Raw genomic sequence first — 25,415 nt, 5'->3', positions numbered from 1 at the left:
CTAGTTAAATTTTGCTTGGGTGGCAGTTGGCCAGAATGACAGCTTCCTTCCAGTTTTGATCCGAGCCAAATTTCCGACCAAACCCAAGCTCATCCCTAGTCTTAAACATTCCTTATTTTATCCAAAACTAAAAGAAAAGCTTTGGTTTTGCATACACTTGAACACACTTCTATAGAATCTATGGCAATCAGAATCCAAAGACCACTTCAAAGGGCTACTGGGAGAGTATTTTATGAAGCCCATGCTTCAGGGACCTTGCTAGGGCCAGGAATGCCCTTGGCTTAGTTTATTGGGTGGCAGTGGGCTGGAGTAACAGCTTCCCTCCAGGTTTGATCCGAGCTTAAGTTCAGCCCAAACCCAAGCTCATCCCTAATCTTAATCATTCCTTACTTTATGCAAAACTAAAAAGCAAAGCTTTGGCTTTACATACACTTGCACACACTTTTATGTAATTAATGGAAGTCAGAATCCAAAGACCACCTCAAGGGGCTACCGGAAGAGTATTTTATGGAGCCCATGCCTCAGAAGCCTTGCTGGGATTGTGAAAGTCCAGGGGCACCCTTGTCATCATGGTGGACACTAACTTGCTACAAAGATAAAATATCAAGATATGAAATGGAGATTATCCTTTCCAATACCAAAAGATCATCTCAGAAGCACCTTGAAGCATTTTACATTAACACGTTTACTCATAAGGCTGCTTTTGAGATGACTGTTGCTTTTTGTATATCAAGAAGCACTTGCTGGATTATGGAGATGCTTAAATATTGGACTGTGTTCATTTTATATCCTAATATGTTTGCAGTATGCCAAGCTGTGGAAGCAGATTATATCTGGTGATGGGGAAAATAGGAAACTAAGGAAATGCTTCCTCCTGCCTGCAGAAGATTGATGACATCTCAGCCTCAGTCAGGCAAAGCCACTTGACTAGGGTTTAGAGATGTCTTTCTAATAATACAAATAACAGCTTTCGTGGAAAATGATACTGTTGCTGTATATTGTGACTTTTTTTTTTTTAATTATTTTTGCATGCAGACTTGTAAAGTTATTTGAGAGGTCCACTTTAATAAACTGACAAAAGTAAAACAGCCTAAGAACACTGTGTATTTGGCCCACAAAGTTGTACTGAACTGGCAACGATGCCAATAAATAAACAAAATGGTTCCATGGGGCTTAGCAAACTTCGGTCATACACACAAATGTGGCTTGGTATGTTTTGCACGCCAACAACTTTTACTCTTGGACAGGCAGTAAAACAGACGTTCGTCAAGCATTTGGACAAGTCCAGTTCTTGACTGATTGCAGTTGCAATTTTATGAGCCACTTTTTCTAAAGACAAATTCCTGAGGTGTTAAAACGTTGAGCGCCCCAGGCAGCGAGCAACGCATTACTGGTCCCCGCAGCCGCAAACCGTTTTGCTCACGACGGCTTACGGAGTGCGCAGCCAATGATTTCTCAAGCAGTAACGGCTGCCTGGGAAATATTCATATTGAGTAAACGTTACCTAGAATGTAAATGGTCTCCGAGGTCCATTTCCACCGGCGTTGTAAACTATGAAAATAGTTTCCTCATATCCGTATGGTAAGTTATTTGATCACAGCAGTAGAAGTATCTCATTGCCTGCTGAGAGCTTTTCTTGAAGAACATCCAGAGGTTGTAAAAAATAGAACATAAATCTTTTCTCCTTTACTTTTTGTGGAACGTCAGGCCCTTAACAATGTGGGCAATATAGTATATGCACAGGGTTATATCCAAGAGAAAAGATTCAGCTGTATTTTAATTGTACAAGGTCCCATGTTCCTTGTGAACGTTCTCAACAACAAAAGAGCCACTCGGTAGGAATACAGACATTAGTAACAAAAGTGTAATTAAAATGGTTTTGTTTGGGGAGAGCATTCATTTGGTTAATCTGAACTTAATTATAGAGGTCACAGAATGTTTAAGTGGCAAAGAATGAAAAAAAAAAGCCCAGTTGAATCACACATTCAGCATTTTACAGAAGGCACAACAATTCCCCCAGACAACAGAACGATACTTCTGTATATGTCGTATGCAACCCCTCTGAACACACGGAATGCTAGGGAGATAGCGGGATGTAATGTGTATTCCCATAATCATTTTATAATCACTACACACAGGGCCGAAGCTCCTGACTGTGTCTATTAAACCCAAATTAGCTCTCTTTCCTTTTTTCAAGTTCACGTTTTCCCTTTACATATTAAAAATACAAAAGATGAAAAGCTGTAAAGGAGGCAGATAGTAAAGAAAGCATTGAACCTGTTTTTTTTTACATTTAAATCCCAATTTCAGCTTCCTGCCCTCCCTCCCAAATTCCTGTCCCCATCCCCTTGGAGCACTTTCCGCCATCTTTATTTCATTTTTTAAATTCTGTATACATACCTTTTTTTCCTGGGGTTTTTGGTCTGGTCAAGTGTCCTTTTTTTATTGATTGGAAGGTCCTAAATTCAGCAGAGAAAGGCCCTACGTCATTAAAAGAGAAGTATGGGGTATTGTTTTTTTGCCAGAATCATACTTACCTGGGTGATGCAGCATTGTCTCGATGCTGCACCTGTCCCCCACCGGCTCTAATGCTGAGAACCAACCGATCAAACACCACGATCGCTCTGTTCTCAGGGATTCCTAAACAGAAATCTCTCTGCTCTGACACCCCACCCTCGAGTGCTGAGCCAGGTGGAGGGCGCAGGAGTGGCTGGTTCAGGCTCTCAGCGGCTCACTGAGAGGCTGAGCCAGGTGCCGGTCCAGGCATGTGGGCGGATCCCGACTTCATTGTCGCCAATCTTGCCTGAGCCTGGACGGCTCTGTGATGTCAGCCGACTTCAGCCCGCTGTCAGCTGAAAATGGGTCACAGGAGCGAGGAACGAACTGTAATCCACAGGAGAAGTACAGCCAAACAAGCTTTGGCTGTACTCCTCCTTTAAAGTGGTTCTGAAGGATGGAATATAAAAACATAAATTACAAACATGTTATACTTACCTACTCAGCCCCTAGAACAGCCCTGATCCTCTTCTTTTTGGGTCCCCCCGCTAGCAGTCCTGGCTCCTCTCCCCTGTTGAGTACCCTCAATAGCAAGCCACTTTATATATGAGCACTCAAGCAGGCTCGCTGTCCATTCACACATGGACTGTGGCTTGGCCCCACCCCCTGGTCTACCTTCATTGGATCACTGGCTGTGACTAACAGCAGCAGGAGCCAATGGCTCCTGCTGCTGAGTAGCCAATAAGGAGACAGAGACCCGGGAGAGACGCTGCTCTCCTGCACATTGCTGGATCAAAATTGGGCTCAGGTAAGTATAAGGGGGCTGGGGGTAGCTGCACCCAGAAGGTTTTTTTCCTTAATGCATAGAATACTTTAAGGTAAAAAAAACTGTCTGTTCTTTGAACTACTTTAATGATGTGGGGCCAGCCACATTTCTCACTGCCATAATTCCAGCCCAACATGATGACCTGCCCCCTGCGAGTGGGTCTTTGATAGAACAGGCTGACAGGAAGTGGGCTGAATGATACTGGAGGACCAGAACTGAATCACAGAGCAGTAAGTCTGAGGGAGACAGATCTGAAAATAGCCTAAGTATTGCAAAGAGAGGGCTACTTTTTGTTTTTGAGAGAGTTTTGATTTACAGTGACCCTGTGAGCACAAAGTCACATTGTATGTAAAAGCATACCCGTAATAGAAGAGGCAAAATACTTACCTTTCCAGCTGACTGTTTGTTGAACTGCCGCCTCTTTGCTTCTTCCAATCCAAACCAAGTATTCAACCAGTCAGCTGGGTTAATATATGTTTCCCCCACCACATGCAGTGGTTCCTCCCTCCAGCTCCTAATCCTGTAGTGATGTGTTAGCCGATGGGAGAAACCACAGCATGCAGGTGGGGAGCAGGTATTCTATACAGGAAGAAATGTGAAATACTTGCATCAGTACAGGAGAAGTAAAGAGGTAAAATTTCAACAAATAGGCTGCTGGAAAGGTAAGTACAGTCCCTTTTCTATTACAGGTATACTAAAGTGACCTAGTGGTGACAAGGTCACCTTAAGGTTCTTGAGTATTTTAGAAAGGTGATATTAACATTATATATGTAATTCTTGATTTTCCCCATAGTTCCTTCTACATAGTAGGGCAAGGATGAGAATAACAGCTCTGGAGCTTCTAGCTTCAAAAATAAGACAATGACATCTCACATATTTCTATCTAGACAGGTTCAATTCTCACCTCTGCATGCTTCATGGGGTGCAGTTACAGTATGCGAGCAGAGAGCCTCGTGGTGAGCTGAAGGCAGGAATGGCACAGAGGCCGAGTAATATGAACTGTATATTGTAGAACGTCACAGGCCGGTGGGAGAGCACACTCGTACAGAGCAACTTACAGGGATAGTTGCATTGGTTCTGTACTTAAAGAGATGCCGTCAACTTCTGCCATGAGGAGTGGGAATGCGCCTGCCCAGTCCAACCCAAACAGCAGGCTTCCTAAGTGGAAGTGGTCCCTGCACTGTCTCTTCTCCCATGGAACCTCTCCCTGCCACTAAGCGCTGTTCTGGACAAAAGGAGAACCCTAGCCACTACACTAACCTCTCACATAAAGTGCGCCAATTCGAGGTGCTTAATTAAGCTCTGCCCTCACCCGAGATGGCCGCAGTGATCACGCGGGGCCCCAGCATCCAACCAGATAGCTGTTCTCCTGGTGACCACAGGAAGTCATGGAGAAACTAAATTCCTCCCAACTTCCTTCCCCTTCTATACTACCGCTTTGGTTCAGCACCAGCTACAGTTGGGAGTACAGACTGCACTTGCCTACAAGTGTTGTGCCTTTTTGCATGTTCCATATATTACCATTCATTCCTACAAAAGGTGAGTTTTGCTTGACTCTGCATCAAATATGTAGCAGGCAGGCATTTATTTTCTTTCATCACAAGCTTTAAATAAATATACTGTAGCTCTGGATCGCAATATTCAGCAAAGACAAACTACTCACTTCATCTATAATAGAGCAAGTTTCATCCTCATCCATCCTCCCTGGGAACCTGATTCTCATGTCTCTGAGAACAAGTAGGGTCTGTCGAGTTAGTTCCTCCTCCTGGTCTTTTGTTAAGTGATGCAACCCGGTCTCATTCTGAAGAAAAGAATTTGCAGCAAGCCATTATTGCACACAGTGACTGTAAATGACAAGAGTTAAACATTCTCAAAGTAGATCTAATTCCCTGGTACCTAACCTGTGGCCTAAAGGCGGTCCGTTGTGCGGTCCTCAGGGCTCCTGCAGACTTATGCCGCGTACACACGGTCGGACTTTTCGTCTACAAAAGTCCAACGGACGCTGACGGACTAAAGCTGGCTGGTAATCCGATCGTGTGTGGGCTTCTCCGGACTTTCAACGGACTTTTTTAGCCTCAAATCCGACGGACTTTAGATTTGAAACATGCTTCAAATCTTTACGTCGTAACTACGACGGACCCCGAAATCCGCTCGTCTGTGTGCTAGTCCGACGGACAAAAACCCACGCTAGGGCAGCTATTGGCTACTGGCTATGAACTTCCTTATTTTAGTCCGTTGTACGTCATCACGTACGAATCCGTCGGACTTTTGTGTGGTCGTGTGTAGGCAAGTCCGTTCGTTAGAAAGTCTGCAGCAAGTCCGCCGAAAGTCCGCCGGAAGTCTGTCGGACAGGCTGTCGGACTTTTGTAGCTGAAAAGTCCGACCGTGTGTACGCGGCATTAGTCTGTGTTTTCCTTAGCTAAATTCTTTCTCAGGCCAGTAAAGGAAAATATTCTGACATCAAGTAGTTAAATTGCTTGGTTTATTTCCTTCACACTATCTCACTTCTTCTGTGCTGTCTATCCATTTTCACTTTTTATGTTTTTTTTTTTTTTTCTTTTTATCTTTTATAATAGATCTTGCTGAGAGAAATATTAAATGTGGCACAAGTAATTTCTAAGGGCGCTGTAGGGTGCACAAATGTGGAAACATTGATTTGTAAAGGGTCAGTAATGGCTATAAATTCTAGCAGGATCTTGTACTGTGTCTCCAAATATATGATTGTCTCACCAAACATTTCCCCAGTCTTTAACAACTACAATAGCATGTTTGCATCATCTGACTGTCCCCTGAAGCATACAGCATATCCTCAGTCTCTGACCATCTTTTTGTGGAATGCCTGCAAACTTTGACCATCTCACGGAGCTCTGAGAACCGAGCAACCAGCGGTGTTTGATCGCTCGGTTCTCAGTGTTGGAGTTGGCATCGGACTGATGCTACATCCACCTAAGTATGATTTTTGATTAAAAAAAAAAGAAAACGATACTTCTCTTTTAGATCACTCTATGTCAAGAAAGTTAACCACCACTGATGTAAACTCTAACTGGACACTTGTAAAGGTTCTCATTTATCCAGGTCATGGTTTAGTTAGTAGTAAGTAAGACACATTCTCATTCACGCTCTGTATCATTAAAGATGTTTTTCAGCTTACCCAAGCAGCTTCCTCAGTTCTAACCATTGTTAGGAACATACCCCAGTATATAGTGCACAATTTAATCCATTTTGGAATAAGGCTGTAACATAACAAAATGTGGAAGCGCTGTGAATACTTTCCAGATGCAATTTATATAGCCACGCAAGTAACTCAGTCACGTGGATCATCATGGAATTTGTCAAGGCAGATGTTGATTGTCCATGAAGAAGATGGGAGGTGTGAAAGTTTGTGGAGCTACTCAGTTCTCATGACATAATCCAACCCCAACTCCGAAAATTCATTGCACCATGGTGATTGGATTATGTAATTACAACAGGGTGGTTCTACAAATTTTCTTGTTCATGGACAATCAGCATTCACCTTGACACATTCTATGGTGATTGGATTATGGTGAATGAGTTAAGGGCCGTGCAAAGGGACCAAGCTGTTCAATTGAAACTGGCCGAAATTGGGCCTGTGTGTACGGCAGCCGTTCTGACCGAAAAAGGTTTGCTGATCTGTACCCAATCAGAGCTCTCAGCCAATGGCTGAGAGCGCTGACCGGTGTGTTCTGGCAGGGGTACCATAAGCCTGTAAGAACATACTAGCTCAGTGGGGGAGATCGCTGTACTAACATTAGATTGCTACTACAGCGGCTCCTCCTGAGCTCTTCAGTTGAAGTTGAAGAGTTCAAACGTGCTGGGTTGAATAAAAAAAAAAAACTCAGTGTGTAGGCTTTACTTATTTGGCTATAAATACTGGGGTATGGTAAAGCTGAAGAAACATCTTTAAACCTGCAAGTCCAGTTGAATTTTATGAACTATTAACTGGAAAACTCTTATGCCCTGTAGACACAATAGGATTTTCTGACAACAAAATCCATGGGATTTTTTCCGAAGGATGTTGGCTCAAACTTGTCTTGCATACACACGGTCACACAAAGTTGGTCGGAAATTCCAAACGTCAAGAACGTGGTGACGTACAACACGTACGATGAGCCGAGAAAAATAAAATTCAATAGCCAGTGCTGCTCTTCTGCTTGATTCCGAGCATGCGTGGCACTTCGTGCGTCTGAATTGTGTACACACGATCGGAATTTTTGCCAACGGATTTTGTTGTCGGAAAATGTTATAGCCAGCTCTCAAACTTTGTGTGTCGGAAATTCCTATGGAAAATGTGTGATGGAGCCTACACAAGGTCGGAATTTGTGACAACAAGGTCCTATCACACATTTTCCATCGGAAAATCCTATCGTGTGTACAGGGCATTAGTCTGCTAGAGAGCTTTGAGAAAGCGCGGTGCCTAGTGCAAAACATGTCAGAATAGAACCTGGTCCTGCTGGCTTTTGTAATAAAAGGAGAAAATTAGTTTGCATCTTGGTGTGCGACATTTTTGTTGCTGGTACAACTGATTGTTTTGGTGGAGTCAAGCCACTACTTGAGATGTGATTGTGGAGTATGGAGCTTGATGTTGCCTGGAGCGGCATGTGAAATATGTAATAAGGCAAGATGTAGTCAGAACCACTGGATCATATCCCTGCTTGAAGTCTCAACATCTACTGGTTGCCAACCATCCATTATTCATATGCAGTAGTTGATATTTACTTGGTAAATGATCATTAAAATACTTTTCTAATCATGTAACAAGTACATTAACACAATACATAGGTTCTCTTTATGGTAAACGCAGCCCTCTGTTTTAGTCACTCACCAGTGCTGGGTACATACTGGCACAAGTACCGGTGTGCGGAACTCTATGTGATGACGAATTGCGATTAAGAGAGTTGGTCCGGTTTCCAGAAGAGGGTCTTGAAACCTGTGCGGAGACTTTTGATGAGAGGGGTCTTTGCTCTACATGTGGCGATTGTGCATTGAGTGCAGTAATGGAACGGGGACAGCTGACAGAGCGCCGAATAGGAGTAGATGATGATGGAGAACAATAAGAAAAGGGTCGAGTTTTGATGGGAGGTTTGCAATGTATTCTACCTGCACAAAACATATAAAAGAAAAAACAAAACATTGTTATTGCATTGGAGTCATGTTCATCATTACAGCTTTGTTCCTGTTTGATGGGGATGATACTGTACAATACGATACTTTGGGATTTCATTTTGCTTTTGTCAGAGTCCTTGAGATTTCAAGAACTACCCAACTCAACATTTTGAATCCAAAGACATGACTCTCCAACCCAAAGTTTTTTTTAAAAGTCAGCAGCTACAAACACGGTAGCTGCTGACTTAATAAGGACACTTACCTGTCCAGGGAGCCCACGATGTCACCCCCCCAAGGCCGATCCGTCCATCGGATCAGGTGCAGACGCCACCATAGTATCTAACAGGAAACTGGCTTCCCCGCCAGTTTACTACTGGGCATGCGGGGAGTCACGCTGTGCTTTTTGAATGGCCCCGTCGTCTTCTGGGACACATACAGGTCCCAGAAGACAGCGAGGGGAAGGAGGAGGGGCAGAGCCAGAAGAGGACATGACGTACCTCACCGTAGGGAGGCTGGGATGGAACTTGACCTGTTTACCACTAAGGTAAGTGAAAAAAAAAGTATCCAAAAACAAACGATGGAGGGGGGGGGTCTTTCATTTAAGAAAAAAGTTCAAAAGTTGGGTGGAACTCCACTTTAATACCTTGGATTGTGCCACTTGTGGCTGCAAAGCAGCAAGGCATTTTGTGATCTCCTTGCGAGACCAGACTATCTGATAAGCATCTCTGTTACCTATTTTCGGTGAAGAGGCTTCGGGAACATTTTCTTGTGGTGGTGTATTTTGATATTTTCCACAAGAGAGAAGATTGTGGAGGATTATGAACTGAGCACTACTTTTGCACTTTAATAGGATTTTCATCTTTTGCACTTTATATATGGACCTTTGCACTTTATATGCTGTATAATGCACTTTCGTTTTTATATATATCATTTTGCGCATCAAATGAGTTGATTATTGGCATTATGAATGATGATCTCCTTTTCTTCCCCTTTTTTACCATTTTTTTTTATCCTATGTTTTGTATTAACTAAAATGTAAAAAAAAAGAGTGCATTAAAAAAATTAGTTGATTTTATGCTGTTAATGCACTTTTAGTTTATTTTATTCTATATGAGATCAATTGACCGTACTTTGATATGTATTATTTGTGTTTTGGACGGCGCACTTGAATATTGAGTACACAAACATATGGTTAAAAGGTCATACATGCCAGTCTTTATCACAAAGTCTAAAAACAGTAAAAATGTTGTTGATGTTGTTGAGTACATACAACATATTACATCGTGCAAAATGGGCTACCCTGTTGTCCAAAATGTACAAATGTTATCTGGATATAACATCAGGACAAAACCTAACACGTTTCAAAAAGAGTTCCTTCTTCAGGGTGAAAGAGGGGTATACCATATGTTGTACTTTGCTAAAAAAACACAACACGTCATCTACTGTAGGGTAAAATCAGAAATGAATCGGGCTGCCAAGCGCTTGTTTGTCCACCGAGAGGCCCAGGAACATGGGGCACCCCATGAGTCACCACACACACACTGGGCCATCATATGCCCTGTATGCATAGAGATAGTTCTGTCCTGGAATCAGCCAAGAATACCCTGAAGAAGGAACTCTTTCCAAAACGTGTTGGTTTTTGTCCTGATATTATATCCAGACTGATCAAGCCACATATGGCCAGATTACATTGGTACATTTTGGACAACAGGGTATCCAATATTGCACACATGTAATATGCTGTGTGTACGCAGCAACAAAAACACAACAACTTTTGTAAAGATTTTAACTTTTTTTAGACTTGCATATTGCTTGTAATAAAGATTGTAATGTATGGCCTTTTAATCATATATTTGTGTATTTGCCTGTAAAGTCCCATGAGGGTTTTCTTTTGCAACTATTGCTGTAACACAATGCATGATGTAGCATACATGAAACGCATTGCAGCAGATCACTTTGATCTAAATAGACCGCCAGGTCAGTTGACAGTGGCCACCAGAGAGGGCAACTCTCCCCAGTGGACATGCGCACAGCAATAAAAACCTGAAAGGGATACAGACACTTCCCTACACCATCCAAAACAAAAAAGGTTTTGACTTTAGCTAAAATAAGAGTCACCGACAGAATGTGAAAACTATTATGAAGTACAGCTAGCAGTCGGTACAAAAGATTCTGACAGTCAGCCAAAAATGAAAATGTAGAACATGGAGAATTTTATTATAGAAAATGAAGTGGTAATGCAGTTCATGCCTGGCCGTATGACAGCTACTGTTAGATCTACATTTCATAGGCCGGACACACAGGTTATATCATTAAAGCAAAATGAGATGTGGCGTTCCTAAACTAAGAGCACAAGTGCATTTGCTGTTATGATCAAAGATATCCCAGAAGCCCGATATAAAATCCAGATTGTAATCACAGGAGAGTGCGGGGAGGTTTTTGGGATGCCAGGCGTCTCCAGCGCTGGATAAATAAATGGTCCTGACTATGTTTGTGTAAACAGACACGCTACATTTCGCCTGCTAAGGGTTGTGGTTGATTAATGGACATCGGGATGCTGGCTGTAAGAGGGATGACGGTTGAAACGCGAGTCTGAAGAATGCGATTAAATGGGAAACTCTTTCCAGTTAAACATGACAGATGCAGCGAATCCTGCAAGACCTCCCTTTCCATTATCTCAATTTCATTGGCCTTAAATGGCTGGCAGAGTATAAATAAAAAAATATACAGGGAAAGTTGTGGTGCCGTTAACTGGCTTTAAAACAGAATCCTTAGAGTAGCTCCTGATATTTGTGAGATGCTTAAAAGGGATTACCAGTGTTGTTGAATATAGCACACATTTTGGACAGTCAGTGTCAGGCTGGTCTTTAAAGTGGAATGGGCTTAAAGTGACCCTGTCAAGTCTTATACCTGGGCTTGGGGGTGTGGCCCGGATCGGCATGTGAGCAGCCGCTTTTCACAGAGCTCCCACCAGACACCCTGTAATTGATCCCGTTCCTGGCTTCGTAGGACTGTTTATTTAGCACCAGCAGGTACTGGAACACCCGCTGATCATACTGACCCGCTTGGTGCCTGATCGAGATGATGGTTACCCGGAAAAATAAGGAGGGAACAGACCAGCCCAAAATCCAACATGGCGCCGCCGGGACTCCGCAGCAGTGTGGCCAGAGAGGCACAGACAAGAAGGACACAGTAAATCTCCCATATAAACACTTTGCTGAAGTGGCAAAAAAAAAAGACAAGAAGGACACAGTGAGTAAACAGCCAAAATCACACAAAACGGCCCCCAATGACCAGCCCAGGGACATGAGATACTATGCCCAGAAACTAGCAGGGCCGGCCGACCAGGCTGACAAGACCATGACTGAGGCTCTGACAGAGGGAGAGGACACAGAGCAGGAGGAGGGGGCTGGAGACAGGGCGTCGGTGGCCATTGCAGAACAGTATGAGACACCCACCTCTGAGCCTGAGGATGAGGAGATAAAGGGGGATGAAGAAACTTAACAACCGACACTAGTTGCCATACTACAGGCTGTAAATAAATGTACTGCTTCAGTGAATACCTTACAGGCACGTTTTGGTGGGCTGAAAGAGGAAGTAACCCTGATCAGACAAGACCTGCAAAAAATCAGGGAAAGGACAACCGCAGCTTAAAGCAGGATCAGTGACCTAGAAGACAAGCTTCCTCCCCTGGCCAGGGAAGCACAAGCAAATACCAGAATGATTAAAATGGTTGATATGCAGGCTGACGATCTCAAAAATAGAATGAGACGTAACAATGTACGCTCCATAGGTCTCCCACAAAAGCTGGAGGGTAGAGATCCCATAGAATTTGTGGAGCAGTGGCTTACTGACATATTTGGGAAGAAAGCCTTTACCACCCTGTATGCAATTGAAAGGGCACACAGAGTCCCACTGCGCCCCCTTCCACCTGGACATCCGCCAAGGCCTATGCTGGCCCAACTCCTACATTACAGGGATAGGGAGAATATCCAGCGTCTGGCCCGGGAAAAGCAGAAAATCCAGTTTAATGGCGTGCGGATCTCCTTCTACCCTAACTTTTCATCTGATGTGCAGAAGCGCAGGGCTCGCTTCACTGAAGTGAAGAGGCGATTGCAAAAATTGCAGGCCCCATACTCTATGCTATACCCAGCTAGGCTTCGGATTACAGCACGGGGGCAAACACATTTTTTTGAAGATGCATCAGATGCATCAGCGTGGCTAGACGAAACGAGAACGCCTTCCCTCTGTTTAGAAGACAGGCGGCGGAGGAAGAATGAATCCGGCTTTTCTACCATGAAGTTTACTAGAAAGACCTACTGGACTTCACTACACTGAGATACCTATGTGCCTACGCGAGGAGATGGGAACGTACTTACCCTTTGTCCTAAAAGAGCGTTTTTCTTCAAGAAAATGTTTACAACAAGTGGAATGTTTTATTCCTTTTTTCTACTCATCGGTATGAGGATAAGTTGGCCCCTGTTGGGCCCTACTCAGTATTTGAAGAAGAGGACCTGTTGTCCTATTACAGTTTGGAAGATGCTGACTACTGTAACAGAAGCTGTCCGATGGGCATCGCGGCCCGAGTTTGGGCACAGTGATTGGCAGCCTAAGGGCTGTGGCCAGCTTGCTGGTCGCCTTCAGTGGACTGATCTCCTCGAGGTTGTAATAACACCCCACTTTTTTGTTTCTGTTTTTTTTCTATTACTTTTTTTCAGAGCATTACCTCCTTTACAAGACGTTTTTTCAGAGTTAATAATTGTGTATGTGCATCTTCTAGTTGGTTTGACAGGGGACAATGTGCTTCTAGCTTACTTAGGTATGGTTATACAATGGATACAAAATGGCAACGGTTCCGGTGATATCATGGAATGTGAGGGGTATACATGATTCCTTGAAGCGCACCATGGTATTCACATCCCTTTGCAAATACTTACCAGCTATTTGCGCGTTGCAAGAAACCCACCTGACCCCTGTGTCGATTTCATGTTTAAAGCTGTCGTGGGTGGGATGGTCATATCACTCCACTCACACCTCTTACTCGAGGGGTGTGAGTGTACTGATACATAGTTCTTTGGACTATCAGGAGATAGAATGTGTTATAGATGCAGAGGGGAGATATGTTATACCAGTGCTCGACAAATCCCAGAAGCCCCTGGAAGCTAGAAATCACTGTAGTAGATGCTAAACCCCAGTGATCTCTACTTGCTTCCAGGTTCCATGCTGAGCAGCTGGCCTGATGTATTCTGAAAGCAGGAAGTCAACCACTAAGCATGGGTGCCATTCAGAGAATGCAAAGCATTCTCTCATTAGACAAGGTGGGGAGATGGAGCGGTGGCGTCACTTACCACACCTGGAATTCATCTTGAAAAATAGCAGCAGTTGTTGTCAACGGAGCTAGCTTCTATAAAAAAAATCTCCTGGCTCCTGGTATGAACACACTCACTACCGAATTCCATATTAGTATGTCCACCCCTGTCTTATACTTATCTTTTGGACAGCCCTTGCCTCCTACCTTCCCTCAATTCCAGCACTGCATCTTATCGCAAAGTCTTTAGCATTCAACACTTCTGTGAGTTTGGATGCTTGTGTCCTACACCAGGCAGAGTATTTCATCCTCCAACCCATATGTGGTATAGTGATGTAGGGGATTGGAAGACCAGAACATGTGGTGGGGGACAAGGGTATCTGAATACTTAAGAGTCTGGCAGAGGCTGGAATGGAGGGAAGGTAGGAGATATGGGCCACTGAAGAAGTGACAATAAGAGCTCTTCTTTTTTAGGGACCCTCCATTAGCAAGTTTTTTAGACTTGTCAAGGTCATAATATTTTTTAAAGTGAATGGTAACTTTAGGGGGAGTGCCCCTTTGCCACAAATTTCTACTTTCCTGCTGCTTCTACCACTCATGAAAACCTGCAACATACTGTGAGGGTTTTACAGGTACCTATTCCTGATCAGAAGCACCCACCTATCATTGTTGTCATAAACCCCATGCATGCAATGTAGATTGCCTCACTGTCATGGAGCCAGAAGAGCTTATAGGGCAGTGGCTGGCTGTGCTGTTGGAGGAGCGATTAGAACACCATCCCAAAATAGTGCCCTGCATAATGCAGGCATCAGATCTGAGCCAAAAACAGAGTGCAAGAAGCACAGGTGCCGGAGTCATTGTTTTCCCGTGGGAATACGAGGTAGGAAATAGGAATAAATCTGACATTTTTGAGACTTAAATTGGTCCTTCACCTCCCCACCCACTTTTCAACATTACATTCCTACCCCTCTCCTCTTATTCAAGCGGAATTTGTTTTTTCTATTATCTTTTTTAAGGAACACATCCTGAACTTCCTGGGTTATTGCCTAGGCGAGAATGTCATATTCAGCTTCTTTCAGTCTCCTGGGATACTTATGTCATACATTCCAGGAGGCCTCAGGTACTCCACAGTGTGTGTGCCACGGTGCATCATCATTGGGCCAGCTGTCTCTTACTGGTTTTTGCAGCCAGCCCCCCAAAGGTCATGGTGCATGTTTATTTTCAGGGGGTCGTTGCAAGAACCCAGAGGAGACAGTCCTCTCCAAATGACACTGGTGGCGCAGAACCAGATGAAAGCAGAGTGACAGATTCTTACATAACACTGTGGGGTTTCCTGGGCATGGATAACCCAGCAAAAAAGTTAAGTAGAGGGGAAAAAAGATATGGCGGGGCGGGGGGGGGGGGGGGGGAGTGAAGTTCCTCTTTAAACTGATGTGTAAAGTTCTACTTTAAACATTTCCAGATTAAATGGCTTTACAGCAGCCATACTTGTTGATCTCATATTATAAAGTAACAGTAAAATGTACGTACTGGACCTTTCCAGGGATTTGTATTTCTGTTCCTCCAGCTCATAGGAAACCTTCTTCTCCTTCACCAGTGGTTCTTCCTCGCTGTCTGTGCTGCTGTCTGAGCCGGAGCTGCTGCTATTGCTGCTGTAGTTTTTCTTCTTCGAGGTCGGGGTACATTCTGGCATGGAGGACAATGTCTACAAGAAGAATGGCTCTGTTAACAGGACACATTAGAACCCACATAATAATAACAGCGCTGAACCAACCAATGACATATCAGATCCTGACAATGATAGTTTTAGAGGTGCAGCACAGCCTTACAATCTGGCATGTCTGCTTTGGCAGGGAGAGAATGATAGTAAATAATTAAACAATTAATCCATGAGAGGTGAAGCCACTTTATGCAAGAGTAGAAATGCCCATTGGTCACTGGTTTTCTTTAAGATAGCAGCTTTATTTATGAGGCAAGCAAAATAATGAAGGTAAACATGTTTCGAACTATAACATTTATCTCAAAGTTGGGAATTTTTTTTTTGACAGATTTTTATCTCTTAATTAGTCACGGCTCAGACTAAACCTTGCACAGTATGTTGTTTTATTTTTTTATGTGCAGATCAATAAAGTTTATTAACGGCTGTTTCTTCATATCCGTTAAATGTGTTAATTAACAAACTGTCCTTCAAACCTCTATTGATAAAGTTTACTCAAGAAACTTGCTTCATATTATTATCTTGCAAAAGAATATTGACACACAGAGTTCATACTAGTCAAGATGGAAGCTGCCAGTTCAGGGCCGTGAGAATCAAACTAAAATTCTGTTCAAGAATAACAAAAAAAGTTATAATGGTCATTACCGATGTAGGTGTAAAACCTGTTTTTATTTTAAGAAACCAGTTTGGTTCTATTATAGTCCTGCATGCTATAAAGCCCTGAATGGTGTGACTACATTGATACTTAGGCTTAAAAGGCAAAAAATGCAGGAGTTTAACCCTACTTATTTTCTGCGTGTGTGTGCTTTCTGGGGAGATTTCCCCTTACTCCCTGTCCCAAAGACACAATCAGAAATTAAAGGAAATCTGCCCTAAGTGAGGGAAATGCCCTTTTTAGACAGTTTTTAGAGCAAACGTCCCCATTCAAAAATTCAAGCTGGGTACACATGGACTGAAAGTTGGCCGGTTCAGCAGGAACAAGCCAAATTTTGATATGTGTGTGTTTCCCTTTCAACAGAACTCAATCATCAGATCACCTTCTGTTGAACAGAATTGCTGTAAAATTTTATTTCAATCACTGACCAGTATATTCTGACAACGGAGTCCCTGCTGTTAGAATACTTAAAATTTTTTACAGGAGCTGATTAACCTACCAGCATGTCTTTGAAGTTTTGGAGGAAACTCATGCAGACACAGGAAGAACATGCAAACTTTGTGCAGGTAGTGTCGTGGTTGGAATTCAAACCTATTACCCTATTGCTGCCAGGCAAAAGTGCTAATAGCTTATCTACTGTGCTGCCCCATATGCGTTTGACTATGCATCGATATGATACATTTCGGGCATCCTCCAAAGTAGGAGTATTATTGTTAAACAAAAACTGAAGACAAACAGCTGAATAGATGGTTGAAATATATGGATTACACAATCATTTTTTACTTCCCTTTATCCAGTCTTGAGACTAAAGCTTATACATGGATCAAAATTCAGCTAGTTAAGCAGGGACCAGCAAAATTTTGGTCCATGCATGGGCACCCTGGTTGTACAATTAGCCTGTCTAGTTATATCCGGCAACACTAATCATTGTATTCTGTGGGCAGGGAAGGCTCCTGTTGGCAGAACACAATAGAGCTGCAAGGGGCATTCCCCCTTTAACACGGAATGTGTTGGTGAGAGAATTGAGCAACTTCTTTCCTTCCACCCACGGTGGAAAGCAAGAAAATTGCATAATCTATGGCCTGCCGTACACAGCTTTGCTGGACCGAACAGTCAACCCGGTGACCTAACTTTTCCCTGCTGCAGTAAAGGCATAATGCTTGTTCATCCTATTGCCTCCACCCTGTGACTGTGCAGTAAAGGAGACTTTATTGGTACTGTCAGGCGGAGATCACTCTGGTTTGATGCCACCCTTCAATGTCACCAATTGTCCAGAATCCTTCATGACATGGACACGGCTTCTGTACATCCTGCGGATGGAGGGACCATAGGATGGATGGCTCATAGGCAGACGGTAAGCAGCCCCCCCGCTCATATGTTGTGGTATAGGTCTATAGGTGGGAGTCGCCCCCCTATCATTCGTGTGATATGGTTTAGAATGGCCCCTACACCCGTTACTTACTATCATTTATCCCTCACATTCACCAGGGTTCTCATATTGGGACCATTAACACTAGTCTTAGGGATCCTACACTGGAATACTTCATATGAGGAGGATCGAGCGGCCCTTGTATCTTGTACTATTATATCAGCACATTTGCATTGAATTGTGAGTTTAAATACCTATACCTACCTGCCTGAGTTAGCACCCTTGTGATGAGGGTTTACATGGCTCATTCAATCTGGTACTATATCATGATATCATGATCTACTAATTAACAGGCAATTAACGTTCTACTTATAAGAATTGTCTCCTTATGGGATCTGTTACCTACATTTGACCACACGGTAATTATTCAGTATACACACTGTTTAGTCCCTTCCTCGGATACAGGTATACCACTGGTGGGTAATTAGATATATATTATATTCATTTATTTTAGTGTTTGAGCCATCAATCTGGTTATCCATTACAGCACAGACGCCTTTCCTTCCTCCCGTTTGAAGAAGGGCTCTTGGTCTTATGTGCCTCTAAGACCGCCCCGCTAACGGGTGGATCTCCCTGACCATATGTGATCGCTGGTACTGGCACTTGTCAACAGGTCTAACATATGCATTTAACACGTGTGTCTTATTTAATCATATGATACTATTTGATGCAACTAATGTCATTTTAGGCAATTTTTCACCTTGTTGTATGGGTCCTGAGGAAGCCAAGTGTTTGGCGAAACGTTGACCTTACAGACATCTTCCATGCATTACGTATGCTGTAATTGGAAGTTAAGTTCATGCTATGACAATACATGTTTTTATTGTACTTTGGATCACAATTTGATACCCCCGGTTTCTTGGGGCTAATAGTGTCTAATCTTATGTACCTTGTATTTTAAGCACTGTATAATAAAACTTATCCTTTTATTTTATCCGTGTCTCCATCATGCTGCCACTATAGTCCACCATTGTAAAAAACTGGAAACGTGTTTTCCAGAAAGACTTCTATTTTTTCTTTGTGTTTGTTTGGATGAGGCATTATCTATCCCGTTTTTAGTATATACAGTACGCAGTGCTGTGTTCTGCAGCAATACAGGGGACTTCCCATCTGCTGCCGAAACAAAACTCAGTCAGCCTGAACCCTTCTAACCATTCAAGCAGAGCCCTGATTTTTTATTTTTTATCAATAAATATGAGTCTTCTCCTGACTAGCTGAGGTGGAGAGGTGGGCGGATGACGTTGCAATTTTCACCTCATGAATTATACTTTAAGTAATAAACAAATATGTCTACCCCCATGTACATAAATCCTTACAAATTCTATGTACAAATCAAGCTTTTAAAACACTAACCCATGCTGATAAACTAATCTTTTACATTAATGTGTATAAAAACATTACATCACATATACATTCCCTTTAAAATGTCTTCCTTCTTACTTCCTAAAGCCTCAAGTGTTTTGGCTTTGAAAAGTCTGTCTGAAAGGAAGCCTTATTATTATTCTGGTCAGACATGAGAGGGGGGGAGAGGAAAGTATGGCTTATACATGATTAGCACCATTTCACATCCATTTAATAACCATTAAATAACTAAAGTGTTCTCAGCAGGTTACTAAAACCTGCTCCAGTCATGGATGAACTTCCAGTGAATAGACTGAATTGTGGAAACATCAGAAAAACAGTGACTAGCATGTCAGTGTCTCCTCAGAATGATCGCAGGACTTGATTGATGGCTGCTGCTTCTATTCCTGGACCAGCCGTCTACGGAACAGGAGCCTTCAGGTGAAAGCGGTTTAATTGACCAAAGTCAACATTTCCGCACTAAAAATATACCTCAGCTCTGTCAATGCTACATTTCATCAGAGCTAGATACTGACTGCCATAGCATTGTAGTATAGAAGACGCAGGATCGTTTGTAACTGTTCCAATTCAATTGAAGGTCTGGTATAGAAGAAGGTTTTGTTTTAGGCAGCTCTCCAGGGAAAAATGGTCGTAGGTCGGCATGTGTCTTGGATTGACTGGTGCACAAGGAAGAATAAGACCCATACATGTGTATGCAAAGTCAATACACTGTTTTTATTAAAAGAGACAATCAGTTAAATCCAGCACATTTTTTTTTGGGGGGGGGGGGGGTTAATAAGCCTCCCTTCATGAGGGCTTGGCAGATGCTGAAGAAAGGAAATGTATTCTAGACCATCCCTTTTCAAGCATGCACCTGGGGTGCCTTCAGGCTTCTTCAGGGGTGCCTTACCAAACTGTCCAATAATTGTATACAAGTCAGCAGGTAGATCATGCCTGCCTTTTAGTTACATAAAGCCACAGGTTTTTCATTGTGCACCATTACAACCTTCCAGCTGCCAGCATCCTAACAACCAATGATGTAATCGGTTGATAAGGAGGACGTTGGGCGCTGACACAGCATCCTTGTTTGCGCCTACCCTGCCCCTCTTCGTCAGCACTGCGGTCACATTAGATGAGTGAGGTAGAGAAACTGAGGGAGAAGAGAAACATTGGAATACTAGTCAGTACCAGTGTGTAAATGTATATTTGATTTGGAAGAATAAATCACCTCTAATGTTGGGTGTCCTATGTGTGAAGATGTTGCTGCATTATGTAAAACTATTAATTTAGTTTTTTACATTTTACAGTGTGGTGCCTCGCTGCTTTTTATTAAATTATTTTTCTAAGACACGGCTAAACCCATTCCTGTGCAGTAGCTATAGAAGATCTAACAGAAAAGGGTCGGTCCACTCAAAAGTAATATTTTAGTTATGAACACTTCATGAAATAGAAGAGGAAAGGAGAGCTAGACTCCGTTATGGGGCCAGGGAAAAGAACGGAACATCTTTCTTTTTTCAAATGTTTTATTTGCAAAGAAAATCCATCAATATAGCGCAGGCACCAGGGGTGCCATGGCACATCACATATAGTTATGCCCCGTACACACGGTCGGATTTTCCGACGGAAAATGTGTGATAGGACCTTGTTGTCGGAAATTCCGACCGTGTGTGGGCTCCATCACACATTTTCCATCGGATTTTCCGACACACAAAGTTTGAGAGCAGGCTATAAAATTTTCCGACAACAAAATCCGTTGTCGGAAATTCCGATCGTGTGTACACAAATCCGACGGACAAAGTGCCGCGCATGCTCAGAATAAATAAAGAGATGAAAGCTATTGGCCACTGCCCCGTTTATAGTCCCGACGTACGTGTTTTACGTCACCGCGTTCAGAACGATCGGATTTTCCGACAACTTTGTGTGACCGTGTGTATGCAAGACAAGTTTGAGCCAACATCTGTCGGAAAAAATCCTAGGATTTGTTGTCAGAATGTCCGAACAAAGTCCGACCGTGTGTACGGGGCATTACAGTCCAGGGTAGTACAATCAAATGTAGAGTTGCTCGGAAGCAAGTCAGCGTAGCATTTTAAAGGGTGCCTTGACTGAAAAAAAGGTTGAGAAACACTGATTTAGACCGATATATACACAGTGATCCTGGGGAGTAATTTCTGCAATGATAGGTATAAGAATCTGCTCCAGAAGCTAGGGTTGCCACCTCATCCCTTTAAAACCAAACACATATGAATTACACAGGTTCTCTGGCTGATTAAGGTTGTAATTAAACTCACTTGGTGCCTTAGCTGCATTAAATTAGCCTCAGAATCTGTATAATTCACATGTGTTCTGGTTTAAAAGGATGAGGTGGCAGCTCCACCAGAAGCTCGTTTAGGGGCCAACTAGCTTGGAACTAGCTTGGAACTTTAAATCAGTGTATGGTTCGATTTGAAATCATGGTGGGATATCTTGGGTGAAGTGGGGACCACACTCTGTTGCCATGAATTGAAGTAGATACCTAGTCCCAAAACTCAGTAGCACGCTTTGTATACATTTACAAATAAGATTTTTCACAATTGTAAGGTTTTCAAGACCATCCTTCATGGTGCTCCTCACATCCATAATACCTTAAAGGGACTAATTGTCTTAGGAATCCTCCTCCTTGGGTGGAGCAGCCACAGAGAACCTGCACTACCTCACACCACAGCACAACAGGGACAGGCAAAGATGAGAAATCTCTCTAGTCGGGACAAAGACTGCAGCAAAATATACGTTTCCAGTACTTACACCCTGAAGCCTGACTGACCGTACTGGGCATTTTACCTTACGCATACTTAAGAGGATCTATGAGTTCAGTCACCTGGTTGAAAGAGAGGGTAATTCTGCTCATCTCAGCATCGTAAAGTTTGCTCCACTAGATTTTTGAGATGGAAGATTAGGCACATTGATGCAACATTTTAAATCACTTTAATATCTATGGAGGTGACTATAGCCATATCTTTGATTTTGATGATGTGACCATACTTTTTATATTACTTTTCCCCCTAATGCTCAGGCGCAGGGTTCTGTCTACCTTTGTGATGCCTTTGTCTCACTCGGCTGTTTATTGTATTTTTTTATAAAACAAAAAATAAAAAATTTATATTTTAAAAAAAAAATTTCCAGTAAAACTGAGAAAGGTTAGACTCCCTTTTAGGGTATTATTACTGTCTGTGTCTTCTAGGCCCAGTGACAACCACTCCCCTCACGTTTTCTCCTGCTGTCACAGGAACAGGGAGTAGTGTCAATAGGTCAGGGACAGCAATAAAAAGTTGACAAATATTTACTCTTCCCAAATCTATTAAAAATGTTTGGCTGCAGTTGGTGAAATTGAAATTGTCTTGAAAAGTCAACACCACGATCTGGACCACTTATACTGTACACACATTACCAATGCTCCCCGCCCACTCCTTCGTCCTTTGCAGCTGTCCACAATACCCGGCACTTTTGGTATGTAGAAGTATGTAGCTTCCATTCCTGTGACAATGCTGAGGTCTAGCAGCCTATCGCTAGGCCTGAGCACTGTCACATCACAGAGGGAGTAAAGTCACTGCTCTGTTTGGTCACCAGCGCCGACCATTTTAATACTGGCTAAGGAGAAGGAAGGTTTGGCAAGGAGTAGGAGTCGCTGGTAAGGCGACTGTAGTTGGTATGGAAGAGGGCCTTTCCAGAGCCCCACATGGACAAGATGACAGTGGGGGAAATTTATCCAAACTGAAGAGTGCAAAATCTGGTGCAGCTCTGCACAGGAACCAATCAGCTTCCAGGTTTTATTGGCAAAGCTTAATTGAACAAGCTGAAGATAGTAGCTGGTTGTCTACCATGCACAGCTGCACCAGATTTTGCATCTCCAGTTTTAGTAAAAAAAATGTTGTCTTATAAATTAAAATAAAACCTAGAAAATGTACTTTTTCTAAATAGTTAGCGTTTAGTTACATCACTGCCCCCTATGCAATATACTGTAGCTACTTTGCACCAAAAAATGAGACTCCCACTTTCTGATGCTACCAATTATTTCTTGCAACTACGCGTGGACATCCTGGGGGTTATTTACTAAAATCGGAGAGTGCAGAATCTGGTGCAACTCTGCATAGAAACCAATCAGCTTCCAGTTTTTATTGCCAAAGCTTAATTGAACAAGCTCAAGTTAGAAGCTGATTGGCTACCATGCACAGCTGCACCAGATTCTGAGTGCTCCAGTTTTAGTAAATCTACCCCACTGTCTGTTCTGCTGCACAAGAGGCCAAAAGGACAAGGGAGTTCACTGGGTTCACTGTGAAATATTTTGCTGTGGTTAATGGAAATTGGAAACTATTATGCCTCCTAATCAACAGTCTCTCCAAAGTCTATTTCTGAAAAAAAACGAGTATTAAGACTTGTGTTGCATCAGCAGAGATGTGAGCCCCAGCATGAGATGCCACACTGTAGCGTGTGCTCGTTAATGGATCTCGCGGCAGGCTTAGCAAGAGATGCCTAACATGCCATATTTTAAGCAGCCATATTATAATTACTGACCGATTTTCCCAGTAGATGGTTTATGAGTATTACTCGCCTTTTGTCAGGGCATTAATAACTGGAACACAGATGCTGCAGCCATATTGCAGCCGCTTCATCTTCCAATGTGTGTTGTATTTTAAATGAAGCATAAAATAGGAAAATGAGCTGCCTAAATTAGTTTGTCTGTTTAAGAAAGAGCAGAACATTATTGTGAATATTTTCTGTGAGTCTGGTTTCTTTATCGCAGTAGTAAATTGGAGGGAGCCTTCGGGCACAACTACGCAACAGCAGTTCCTGTGCCATTCTTGATGCACCTGACTTTAATGTAATGTTTCTAAAATACTTGTTTAAAAGTACGTACACATTAAACCTGAAAGTATCCAACCTGTTTTCAATGCACTGCTTTTTATTAAATTATTTTTCTAAGACACGGCTAAACCCATTCCTGTGCAGCAGCTATAGAAGATCTAACAGAAAAGGGTCGGTCCACTCAAAAGTAATATTTTATTTATGAACACTTCATGAAATAGAAGAGGAAAGGAGAGCTAGACTCCGTTATGGGGCCAGGGAAAAGAACAGAACATCTTTCTTTTTTCAAATTTTTTATTTGTAAAGAAAATCCATCAATATAGCGAAGGCACCAGGGGTGCCATGGCACATCACATATAGTTACAGTCCAGAGTAGTACAATCAAATGTAGAGTTGCTCAGAAGCAAGTCAGCGTAGCATCACTGACATGCAGGCGAGCCTCCCACTTCAAAGGATCAGGTGGTAACCATGCACATTCTGTTCGTGTTGAATTGCACGAGTGGACACTTTACATTTTAGGACAGAAGGAAGCTAGATGATATAAACATAGGGTCACCCAAAAGGGTGCAGAGACAAGAAGTGAAGAGGAGAGGGAGGGGAACCAGGGTGATGGGACTCATAGATGCCACAGTACGAATGACAGGAGGACCTCAGTACCCAGAGCAGCTCTCTAGGAGGGACTTCCCTTCATCGGTTGCATCAGTTGGGAGATCGTGGGCCAAATACACAAACATGTTGCAGTATGTCCATGTTTTCGTGTATCGTTCTCTTTTATTTTGAGCGGTAAGTACCAGATCTTCCTGGAAATTGACACTCCTGACCCTATTGAGCCACATGGTGATGGAAGGAGGATTGGGGTCCTTCCAACACAGCGTAACACAGGCTTTGGCAGCATTAGTCAAGTGACAAAGGATTGATTTTTTGCATGTCGAAATCGGTATCTGTGAGCAGTGGAGCAGGAAGAAGGCTGGGAAGTCCGTGAATTGTTGAGAGATCCTCTGTACCTCAGACCAGCACTGTTGAAGCTTTGAACAGGAACAGAAGACATGAAGGAAAGTTCCCTTCTCGTCTCCACATCCCCAGCAACACTCTGAAGCTTCCAGAAAATATTTACTCAAGACTGATGGGATACCAGCGCGTCAATATTTTATAGATGAATTCTTACGTACGCATGCAGATGGATGATTTCAGGCAAAGGTGGATGATGTTTTGACGCTGGGCAGCCATGAAGGTCCTATCAAGATCCCTTTCCCATTTACCAAGACTCGGCATGATAAAGTCATCTGCAGGGGATATAAGCAAGGCATACATCTTAGACAGGGTGCGGGGGAGGGGGTCTTTGTCTTCACAGTAAGATTCAAACAGGGTCCGCTGACTCCGAAAATGAGTCGGGGGGCCCAGAGTTTGGAAGAAATTCTGAAGTTGAAGCGCCTGCCAGAAAGATAATCTAAAATGACCATCCGGTTGCATCAATTGGGAGATTGTGGGTCAAGTGTTAGCCATTAGAAAGTGGGAGACTTGAAAGCAGTTGCTCTCCTGGAGATTCCGAAACAGACCTTGTTCTATACCCGGAGGGAATTCGGGGTTTCTCAATATGGGAAACAGAGGAGAATGGGCAGAGGAAAGCTCCGGTTTCATACATGCCATATGACCGACTCAGAGAGTGGGTCCTATGGTAGG

At 42.9% G+C, this 25,415-nt stretch overlaps 1 protein-coding gene across 2 annotated transcripts in view; it reads right to left on the bottom strand.

Moving 5' to 3' along the window:
* TTLL7 (tubulin tyrosine ligase like 7) overlaps positions 1-25,415 on the bottom strand; it is a 302,305-nt gene that overhangs the window by 93,398 nt on the left and 183,492 nt on the right. For both annotated transcript variants that reach the window (XM_073593653.1, XM_073593652.1), the window contains exons 15-17: positions 15,285-15,459; positions 8,166-8,440; positions 4,986-5,123 (exon numbers count right to left, since the gene is read on the bottom strand). In XM_073593653.1, the coding sequence (XP_073449754.1) occupies positions 4,986-5,123; positions 8,166-8,440; positions 15,285-15,459 (588 nt within the window). The remainder of the gene's footprint in view (positions 1-4,985; positions 5,124-8,165; positions 8,441-15,284; positions 15,460-25,415) is intronic.

The sequence above is a fragment of the Aquarana catesbeiana genome, linkage group LG07, assembly GCF_042186555.1.
Source record: "Aquarana catesbeiana isolate 2022-GZ linkage group LG07, ASM4218655v1, whole genome shotgun sequence".
Classification (NCBI taxonomy): domain Eukaryota; kingdom Metazoa; phylum Chordata; class Amphibia; order Anura; family Ranidae; genus Aquarana; species Aquarana catesbeiana.
This window is presented reverse-complemented; position numbering and strand designations above follow the sequence as displayed.